This window comes from Triticum dicoccoides, chromosome 1B (genome assembly GCF_002162155.2).
Source record: "Triticum dicoccoides isolate Atlit2015 ecotype Zavitan chromosome 1B, WEW_v2.0, whole genome shotgun sequence".
NCBI lineage: Eukaryota > Viridiplantae > Streptophyta > Magnoliopsida > Poales > Poaceae > Triticum > Triticum dicoccoides.
In genome coordinates, this window is record NC_041381.1 from 709,779,154 (window position 1) to 709,789,334 (window position 10,181).

A 10,181-nucleotide genomic window follows, 5' to 3' on the forward strand; every position below is an offset into this window, starting at 1 on the left:
AGGTAGGGAGGGAGGAAGGAAATAGGGAAGGAGCAATATATAGCGTGGCACAGCTAAATCATTTTGTGACCACCCATTCATCCCCTCTTGTCTTGCTTGCTTCTTCTATATATGGATGTATGTATGGATGGACCAAAAATAGACGATAGTCAAACTTGTCTATTTTCAAAATAATAATCACCAAACCAGAATACTACTAGTAGTAGTAAATTATATAAAATCAACCCAAATGATAAAGTGCCACACGTGTGACACAAAGTAACATAGTTCAAACGTCTTTCTTACCATCCATTTTGCCACATCAAACAGATGACATCAATGATTTTTTTTTGGTTTTTCGGACTTAAAAAATGTTTAATCTTTTAAATAAAAATGTTTGATCTTTTAAATAAAAAATTCGATTAAGAATCCGTTCTCATCATTAAATCCGTTTCGACGAGATCTTCAAAACTAGATCCCATATTGATATGTTTCGACGACTTTTTTTGGGGCCAAAAGTTGCCATGATGTTACACTAAAGTTGTCGGTGTTTACACTAAAGTTGCCATGATGTGTTTCATCTTTTTTTCTTTTGAATTTAAAACTACAATTGTATTTCAACTACTTTTCATGGCAAATTTTATTAGTTCACAATGGCAATTTTTAGTAATTAACCAGGGCAAAGTCAATTCATGGATCATGACAATTTTGGTTTATAGATCATGGCAATTTTAGTATTTTAACCATAGAGATTATTTTTTTTGTATGAACCATGGCAAAATTTTGTGCATGTATCATGATAAATTTAAGTAATTCACCATGACAATTTTAGTTTCTGATTCATGGCAAATTTGAGTCATTGACCATGCATTTTTAAAGTAGCTGATGACGGATTTCTTTTTAATTATGAACCATGTCAAAATTGTTTCACGGATCATGACAAATCTTAGTAATCCACCATGACAAGTTTAGTTTCTTAATTTCTTTTTTATAACATGTTAAATTTTACTTTAAACATAGAAGAAAAAGTAGTTAAAATATATCATGGCAATTTATATGCAATAGACATGGCAACTTTTGACCATCAAAAAACACCATCGAAACATATCGATATCGATATGGGATCTAGTTTTGAAGTTCTTGTCGTGACACATTTAGTGGTGAAAACGGATTTTCAATCGAAATTGTCATTTAAGAGATAAAACATTTTAAAGTTTGAAAACCAAAAGATTCCCGCCGACATAATCTGTTTTCTTGCCTATTTGCATAATAGATGGCTAGAAGGGTGTGTGGCCCGGCCTCCTTTAGGCCACACAAATGGCAATGGCCTAATGGTTCCTATTAAGAATACGAGAGTGACAAATGAGATGGAGATGTTGGCTATCATCAAACCATCCTCTCTCCGCTTATCTCTTTCCTTTCTATATGATAAGTCTACTCACGCCTCCTTTAGTCCACACGTGTGGCACTTATCAGGGTGCAAAATCAAACTTTAACACGAGCATCTAGAGTAATTAACATTCATGATCATGTGGCTTATCCTCCCCCATCATCCACATGCTCAATACATTGAACATCACATTTGTCAACAAGCCTGTCTTAGTTCATCGGACCAACACACCAAGTCTCTGCTCGCCAACAGACAACAAGTAGTAGATACGTACTAGTACAAGCTTAATTCATCCACAACTTTAGGACCCTGTCTTTGCCACCAGAGACAACCTTCTCGCCGTCGGGGCTCCAATCCACGGCGTACACCTCGTCCGCGTGCCCTGGCAGGTCCTGCTTCAGCTTGCGCGCCCGGATATCCCACACCTGATTCATGTCATGGCATGTCATCAACTAATCGACAAGCACAAAATGCATCATCTTCTTCTCTACTCTAATGACGCGATGAAATGCCAACAAAAACATGACATTACTTACCTTTAGGGTCGAATCCTTGCTTCCACTCAGTAGGAGCCGACTGTCGGCGGACCAGCTATACAAAACACAACCATCATGTTAGATTGTTATACGCATCAGATCCATGTGAAACTGGGAATGTATGTATTGATGTTTCTAGAGAAAGGCCTGCTGCTGCTGCTGACCTGATCTGGTACACATCCGCGACATGCCCTCGGAAAGCTGCGACAAACTTGCCCGTGATGCCGTTCCACAGCTTGACTGATTTGTCAAAGGAGGCACTCGCCAGCCACTGCCCGTCAGGGGAGAAGTAGACATGGTTCACCACCTGCACGCACACGGCAAAACAGACAGCGCAAACAGTTGTAAGCATAGCTTCGGCCAAATGAGTTGCCTTGCACGGATGCAAAGCCATAAGTTCTAACAATTTCAACACTCGTCTGTTTTTCTTTCTGAATGATTTCTTATGTGACGACTCGGTTGAGTTAACGTCAGAGATTCATTGTTATGTCCAACTTACAGGGGGCAGGGGAGCGCAAAAGACTAATAATATCATAATATACCTTCTGATGACCAGTCATGCGAGCTTTCGGCTGTTTGCTAATCGTTGGTTCCCAAAGAAACATGGTAAAATCATCTGAACCAGAGACCAGCCTCTCAGGAGCATTACCCCTCATCTTCTCATATCTTGCAAGAGCTGCCTAAACATGCAAAGCTGTCAGTTGTACAGTCTCACTTCCAAAGTTTTACCATAAGAATAATGCCAATCAATCAGCTTAAGTAAAACCTAATTTATCGTTACAGAAAGCATAACAAATTTTAAAAAACAAAATCTGTGCCACACGTGAACTTACCTCTTTCATTTCCTCTGGACTTGAAAATGTCTTGCCGGTATGGTCATATGCCCCAGTGCGGAGAACATATTCTGTGCTCAAGGCAAGCGAATTTACCCAGTGCCCATGACCCTGAATACATAAAATATAATTATGTCAAAAATGAATAGCAAAAACTCAATATGGGATGGTTTCACCACACACAAAAAAGGGATCGCTGATTTGATAGTGTGATGACAACTCAACTCATGGAACACGACGCCAAGTGCACGCCAAAATCACAATGAAAATCAGTTGAAAAGCATTTGACAGACTCAATTCACCCACGACAGAGTTCATAGCTCACAACTGAAGGATCTCTACTTGGTGCTGGTATACTGGTCACAACGTACATATTAAATATTAAAACACAAATGAAAAGCAGAGTTGAGAAACCAGAGCAAGATCTACTCATAGCATGCAGGTACAAAAGTTTTTAGGGTTAATTCGATATGTGCCATTGCCAACTTTGATTATTTGAAAAATAGCACTGCAAAAAGGCTTACGGAAATGCCACTGCCAACACTTGGGTAGATCAATAAATGCCAATAAGGATGTCGCATATATCGAATAAACCCTTTTTTAGAGTGGAATCTTTTGGTAGGTGGATTTGTTCGGTTACAGCTTAGCAGGATCAATCTAGTAGATACTTGAGTTCAAAACTTTTGCTGATATGCCCAGTTATGGTAACCTAACACCCAGTTATGTCCTAAACTTTTGCTGATATGCCCCTCTTTTAAGAGGTCTGAACATGAAAGTTGTAAACTGACACCCTACTGAAGATGAAAGTTATATGCTCAACTAAACACATAAGTTGCAAAGGACAGGACACTTTTACAAGCAGTTTACTTCCAAGACTGTGACTTCATCATCTCTCTCTGGTTGAAAAAAAAAATTGTTCAACATCTTTTACATTGTGACAAAAAGTTGGGTGAGAGACTGGCTAAACACATTCGGCTACAAGAATTTTCATCTACAAAGAAATCTTCCATGTAACTCCTTGGGTAATATCCCTGTGTCTTGTAAATGCAAATTTTGAACTGCAAAAGTGCTTACGGAAATGCCGCTGCCAACACTTGGGTAGATCAATAAATGCCAATAAAGATGTCGCATATATCGAATAAACCCTTTTTTACAGTGGAACTTTTTCGTAGGTGGATTTGTTTGATTAATCAAAGTTGATAGTCTAAATGCATAGAAGAGCAAGTGAAATAACCATGGTCGGTTGATATTAGCATACAGGCCATAAACATGAGCTTATTCTGTTGATGGCTAGCATCCCAGCATGACCAAAATCTGATAGTCTAGTGCGCTATGGTCAGCCTCCTCAAGTGTTCCACTCCGCCCATGAAACTAGACAGGTTGGCAGATCAATCTAGTAAGTACATACTTGAGTTCAAAGCCTATACCTTGAGATGGAGGTCTATGGGAACCTAGCGCCCAGTTATGTCCTAAACTTTTGCCAATATGACCCTCTTTCTAACAGGGCTGAACATGAACGTTATAAACTGACACCCTACTGAAGATGAAAGTTATATGCTCAACGGAACACAGAATTTGCAAAGGACAAGACACTTCAAGACTGTGACTTCATCATATCTCATTGGTTGAAAAAAACAAAACTTGTTTAACAATTTTTACACTGTGACAACAAGTTGGGTGAGAGACTGGCTAAACACATTCAGCTACAAGAATTCTCCTCTGCGAAGAAATCTTCCAAGCAACTCGGGTAATATCCCTGTGTGTTGTAAATGCAATTTTTGAATATCTAAGCAAACATAGTGACACCATTAACGATGATACCAAATTAGAATATGATTAATTATTGAGATGACAAAGACGGCTATGAAGGGAATTTCTGACTAATCTCAATACGTTATTCGTTACCATAGCCAATCAAAAAAAGAAGGTGGATTGGTGTTGACATTTAGTCAGAAAGTTGACCAGGCATGTTATTGGCCATTAATGTAGTTACACGAGTTGGACAAATCCTACTTTGATAATAACAACATGACATGACTTGAAAGGCATACGTACAGTGGGTTGTAAAAGGAACATTGATTTCATTATTGTGCATAAGCATTTGCAGAAGAATATGCTTGGAATTGTTAACATTACCTGCAGTGTTTTGACCAACTTGCCTTGAGTAGTTTCCCATACTTTGATTAAACAATCTTCAGAACTGCAGTAGAAAGACATTATTTTCAGAATTGCATATGTAATATATGACCTGAAACGGGGAAATTCATAAACGCCATTCATGACAACACTAGACATTTATGGTCAAGGATGTAAATGATTCAGAATATGCTTTCAGTTAATGGCCTTTAGCCATCTAGGGTGCCGGGTGTGTCAGTCAATCTCTTTGCCAATAACTGTAGCTACAAGTATTTAAGAACAAATAAAAGTAAAAATAACAAGGAGCTAATGAACCATCAAGAACAATCACCCGTAGCAAAGTTAACCTACCCGCAACAACATATATTCTTACTACCACATGGTACATTAAGTCAATAGCAGTAAATAGAGGGAGCTGTCTGATAGCAGGCACAGGCTTTTTGTTCTTGTTGACAACAATTATCCAAAGAGAAAATGCCAAGTATTATTATACAGTTAAGCTTACACACCATCTTCCACACATCATTGTATCATAAAGCCCAACAACAGTGATTTACTAGACAACAATACATGCATGTTTAGTTCACACATACAGTTTCCTTTTACCGAAGAAGAAAAAGGACTAGCAAGTAACAATCTTACCCTGTATATATCAAACCGTCTCCACCCCACTTGACACAGGTCACAGCATTGGTGTGACCTGAAAGGGAAATAACACACTTCTTCGTGGTAATGTCCCAGATTCGTGCATCGCCATCTTTACTTGCACTTACAAAACGGCGGGAAGGAGATTGCAAATGAACTGGCTCCCAAGATACAGCAGTAATCCACTTTCTATGTCCCTGTTGCAAAGACACCAGAATGAATGACTAGATGCAGCAAGAGTGGAAAAGACATCCTCTTTCTAGCAATCTGCGGTAGGAAACTCTGTCTACTAGGAAAGAAACGAACCTGTAGTTGTTGCTAACTAGTCCCTCCGTCCCATAATGTAAGACGTTTTTTTTATTATTATTTATTTTGGTAAATGGTTGATAGCAAATTCTCACTTGACGATTAGGTTAGGATATAATGGAGTGTGATATGCAAATGAAGAAATGAGATAATATCTTATTCGATCTTACAGTAGATTCTAGATGTCTGAAGATAAAGAAATGTGCAATCTTACCGTAAGAGGAGCGCCCAATTGATTGCCTGTTTTGGGGTCCCATAATATAAGCTCTCCTGACTTGCTTCCACTAACAAGATGTTTCCCATCAGGTGACCATGCAATGCAGAGAACCCAATTTTTGTGGCCTAGAAAAATACAGGGTTATTTCATAACACTTTCAAAAAAGGACAGACCCAGTGCATAGAAGCTCCCACACAAGGTGGGGTCTGGGGAGGGATTATAGGAACCTAGTCTTACCCCTGCAAAGTGCAATGCAGAGAGGCTGGTTCGAACCCAGGACCTCTTGGCACAAGTGGGGAGGACTTCACCACTGCGCCAGGCCTGCCCTATTTCATAACACTTTCAAAGTAGCGACAATATCGCCCAGGCAAAAGGAGTGCAGATGTGCGAATGGAACTAGCTGAAAGAGTGATAAGAGTCCCAGAAGAGATGAGAAAGACAATCAAATTTTTATAGCATAGCATCATAATGTTACAAGAGCTAGCTAGCAGAGCAGAGCAGAGCAGAGGCAAAGAAAGATGAATTCCCATTACTCCATCCAGTAGTATATGAGCAGCAGAATGTAACAAGCATGCATAGAGAATGGGCAGAAAGAAAGAATTCAAGCTGAGAAACGGAGTGAGTGACTGACCTTTGCATGTGTACAATGGGGTCTGTGTGCTGAGGTCCCAGAAGCGAACGGTGGTGTCGCCTGAACCGCTAGCCAGGCATCTCCCGTCGGGGCTGAAAGAAACGGCCAATACAGCCTCCGTGTGGCCTGCAGGCAGATGGGAACTCAGATTGGCATCCATCATTCCTTGCTACTGACATGAAGCAAGCAGAGCGGAGCAGAGCAGAGCAGAAAGAGAAGCAGGAGTGATGGGATGGGATGGAAGTAGAGCGGTACCTACCTGCGATTGTGGCTGAGCAGCGGTTGACGGGCCTGATGCGGAAGACGGCCTGCGGCTGGTAGACGATGCGCAGGGTGACCTCGGCGGTGGCTGTCAAATCAAATCAAATTTTTAATTTGAGAGAAGGAAGGATAGGAAGAGACTGACTGACTGACTGACCGTTGTTGCGTTGCATGAAGGCGCCGAGCTGGAGGGAGAGCTCCTCATCGCCGACGTAGAAGGCGTAGGGAAGCTTGTCCTCCTGCAATTAGCATCTGCATCTGTTTGAGAATCAAGGAAGAAGTAGTGAAAAGAAGAAGAAGAAGAAGAAGAAGAAGAAGAAGACGTTGTGCAGTAGTTGGTTGACGATGTCCTGGAGCTGCGGCGGTCCGACGTTGTGCGGCAGGTAGAGCGCCGCGCCCAGCTGCTCCCCCTCCGCGCTCACCAGCTGGCACATCACGCTGCTGCTGCTGCCGTTCCCGGCGGCGGCGGCGGCGGCGGCGGCGTCCATCTCTCCCTCTCTCTCTTTTTCTTCTCTGGTTTGGAAGGGAGGGGAGAAGCGGCGGCGGAGGAGGAGGGAAAGAGAGAGGGCGGCTGCTCTGCTCTGTTTGGGCCGGGTCGTCCGTCGCCGCTCATAATTATTAATAATAACAGCAGGCAGCCAGAAAGGAGACACACGACGGCCCAGCCCAGCCCAGCCCACCAAGTTTCTTTCTTTCTTTCTTTCTTTCTTGTTGGTCTGGTCTGTTGTGATGGAGTCAAGTGAGGGAACCCTAGGTCCCTCGATTCCTCTATTCGATTCGACCGCCGCCGCCGCCGCCGCCCAAGCCCGAGGAGGAGAGGAGAGGAGAGGAGAGGATGGCGTCCGTGGGGCCGACGCTCGAGTCCCTCGTCGACCGTGAGCCTCCCTTCCCCTTCCTTCCTTCCTCCCTAAACCTAGCAGCTTGTTTCAGTTTCAATCTCACCGTCTTTCTTTCTTGTTTTCTGTATGTATGTATGTATGTATGTATGTAGAAGTGATCTCCGTCATCACCAACGACGGCCGCAACATCGTGGTAATTTAAGCTCTTTTCTTTCTTTCTTTCTTTCTTTCTTGGCCATTGCTCTGCTCTCATAACAAAAATCAATCCAATCAGGGGACTCTGCGGGGGTTCGACCAGGCCACCAACATCATCCTCGACGAGTCCCACGAGAGGGTCTACTCCACTAAGGTAATACCAAAACGTCAGTCATCATATATATACACTACTAGTAGCACTACTCTATTTACTTACATCCTCACCAAGGTAGAGGTGCATTGCACTACCCTTGCCTTGTGTGACACAAACAATTCTAGTCTAGGATTTATTTATTTATTTATTTATTGCCTTCAAGGACACAAAAATTGTATGTACATCATGGACCGACAACCTGCCTGCCCCTGTGTAGCCTACCTCTGCTTCACCCACCCCTTATTAGCTCATATATATGCTTATTAAGGCCTCCTTTGGTTCATAGGGTAGGAAAATCATAGGAATAGGATTTTTTTTTCCCATTAGAGTCTAGGCTAATGTTTATTTTCCTATGAAATGTGGAGGATCTTCTCATATACTAGGTCCGAGGAATACTCCACTTTTCTCTTCTCTTGTATAAGTACCTCATTACCTCCACCTCTACTGCTTATTTGTTCACAAGGTGTCATGCTAATGCTAGTAAGCTTACTCTTGTCTGTGTGCTCTGCTGCCCTGGTTTTATTTATGAAATCAACTTTTCAGCCCCATCCTTTTTCCTCATCCAGCTTCGCTGTTTCTGCTAGGCTCCTTTTTGTAATCATCATACAAGGTTTTGGCATATGGAAATCCTACAAGACTTGCTGTCTTTCTTGCATAAATAAATAAATAAATAAATTATACGTACTAGTTCCTTGGACACTGACTGACTCTTCTTGTTGAGTTTTATTTATACCCTCCCTCCCTCCCTGTCAATCTCCCTGCTGACAGACACTGTGTTGTGTTGCAGGAGGGAGTACAGCAGCTTGTCCTCGGACTGTACATCATCAGGGGCGACAACATGTGCGTAGTGCCCCTTTCACTTCTGTGATATGTACTATGCATTAACTGAATTTGTATGTATGTATGTATGTATGTATGTAAAAATGAAGTTGTTTGTTGACGGCGTGTGCAGAGGCGTGGTGGGTGAGGTGGACGAGGAGCTGGACGCGGCGCTGGACATGTCCAAGCTGAGAGCGCAGCCCCTCAAGCCGGTCATCCACTGAAGATGATGAAATGTTCTATCGATCTGATCCTGATCGCACAAGCCGAAGCTGATGTTGTTCAGTCAATCTGTACCGTAGGTTAATCGATTGATCGCTCACTCATATCTCATATCTCATATCATGGACCCTTGTATGATGAAAAAAAACGCGGTTTGCTGCGTCGATGGACCGGTCATGTTCTTGTATGAGAGAGAGAGATACATGCATCTCTGTGCGCGTAAGTAATGAATGAATGAAGTAGGCAATTAAATGTTTGAAGCTACATTGATATTGTGATGATCCATTTAGTTGACAGCAGAGAAGAGAAATTGCCGAAATCGTCCAAAGGAAATTCAAATCGATTTTTTACACAGGTACTCCGTAGTAAATATACACTATGTATGTGTGTAGATGATATACATTTGCTTGCATTGCATGTAGAGCAGATATCTAGATAGATAGATAGATAGATAGGTTGGTAGGTAGGTAAAAAAAGGTGGATGATGGTGCTCCGGCTCCGGCTCCGGTGGCGGTTCAGGTGGGGTTGGAGGCGGAGGCGGTGGTGGTGTTGGGCCTAACGGCGCTGTAGTTGCAGGAGATGAAGAACTGGCCCTGACGGGGGCCGGTGAGGCAGGGGGCGCGGCCGCAGCCGACGTAGTGGTACGTCTTCTCGATCATGATGACGAAGTGGCCGCAGTCGCGGAAGTCGTGGCCGGAGGTGCAGTGCTTGGTGCCCTTCTCGTAGATGTACTCCTCCCTCTCCCAGCTGCACAGCGCGTCCTCCGCGGTGCCATTGTTGCCCACGAAGAAGCACTCGCCGTACCCCAGCGGATGGGCCTGCGGCGAGTGCCGGGCCTGGTCGCAGTCCTGCTGTATCTGCGCCGCCCACCGCCGCGCGTACAGGGCCAGCGTCTTGTCCCACGCCAGCGTCGGCGCGTCGTACTTGGCGCGCACCTTGTTGTGCTCGTTCACGAACTCGCGGGACATGCCCTTGTAGAACCCCGCCCCCGGCGGGGGCGGTGGTGCTCCTGCTCCTC

At 43.3% G+C, this 10,181-nt stretch overlaps 2 protein-coding genes across 3 annotated transcripts; one reads left to right on the forward strand and one right to left on the reverse strand.

Moving 5' to 3' along the window:
• Nucleotides 1-1,464: 1,464 nt before the first annotated feature.
• Nucleotides 1,465-7,488, reverse strand: LOC119349868 (notchless protein homolog). Its single transcript, XM_037617962.1, has 12 exons — nucleotides 7,258-7,488; nucleotides 7,092-7,173; nucleotides 6,933-7,022; nucleotides 6,674-6,799; nucleotides 6,040-6,167; nucleotides 5,517-5,716; nucleotides 4,875-4,938; nucleotides 2,739-2,849; nucleotides 2,448-2,585; nucleotides 2,070-2,212; nucleotides 1,906-1,960; nucleotides 1,465-1,794 (listed from the first exon to the last, which is right to left on the reverse strand). The coding sequence occupies exons 1-12, from the start codon at nucleotides 7,420-7,422 to the stop codon at nucleotides 1,654-1,656; spliced, it is 1,443 nt and encodes a 480-aa protein (XP_037473859.1). The 5' UTR covers nucleotides 7,423-7,488; the 3' UTR covers nucleotides 1,465-1,653.
• Nucleotides 7,489-7,649: 161 nt separating this feature from the next.
• Nucleotides 7,650-9,423, forward strand: LOC119349869 (sm-like protein LSM8). Of its 2 annotated transcripts, none has more exons than XM_037617963.1 (5): nucleotides 7,650-7,809; nucleotides 7,926-7,966; nucleotides 8,048-8,122; nucleotides 8,910-8,962; nucleotides 9,075-9,415. In XM_037617963.1, exons 1-5 carry the CDS (start codon nucleotides 7,770-7,772, stop codon nucleotides 9,163-9,165), a joined length of 300 nt encoding a protein of 99 aa, XP_037473860.1. In that variant the 5' UTR covers nucleotides 7,650-7,769; the 3' UTR covers nucleotides 9,166-9,415. The 2 variants fall into 2 exon arrangements, with proteins under 2 accessions (XP_037473860.1, XP_037473861.1); XM_037617964.1 differs by having other exon boundaries at nucleotides 7,658-7,809; nucleotides 7,929-7,966; nucleotides 9,075-9,423.
• The last annotated feature ends 758 nt before the right edge of the window (nucleotides 9,424-10,181 follow it).

Coding starts and splice junctions, on each gene's coding strand:
- LOC119349868 (XM_037617962.1), bottom strand. CDS start 7,422: ATGGACGCCGCCGCCGCCGCCGCCGCCGCCGGGAACGGCAGCAGCAGC. Junction 6,800..6,932: donor CTGCTCAGCCACAATCGCAG/GTAGGTACCGCT, acceptor ATCTGCCTGCAG/GCCACACGGAGGCTGTATTG. Junction 1,795..1,905: donor GCAAGGATTCGACCCTAAAG/GTAAGTAATGTC, acceptor GACATGAATCAG/GTGTGGGATATCCGGGCGCG.
- LOC119349869 (XM_037617963.1), top strand. CDS start 7,770: ATGGCGTCCGTGGGGCCGACGCTCGAGTCCCTCGTCGACC. Junction 7,967..8,047: donor ACGACGGCCGCAACATCGTG/GTAATTTAAGCT, acceptor CAATCCAATCAG/GGGACTCTGCGGGGGTTCGA. Junction 8,963..9,074: donor ATCATCAGGGGCGACAACAT/GTGCGTAGTGCC, acceptor CGGCGTGTGCAG/AGGCGTGGTGGGTGAGGTGG.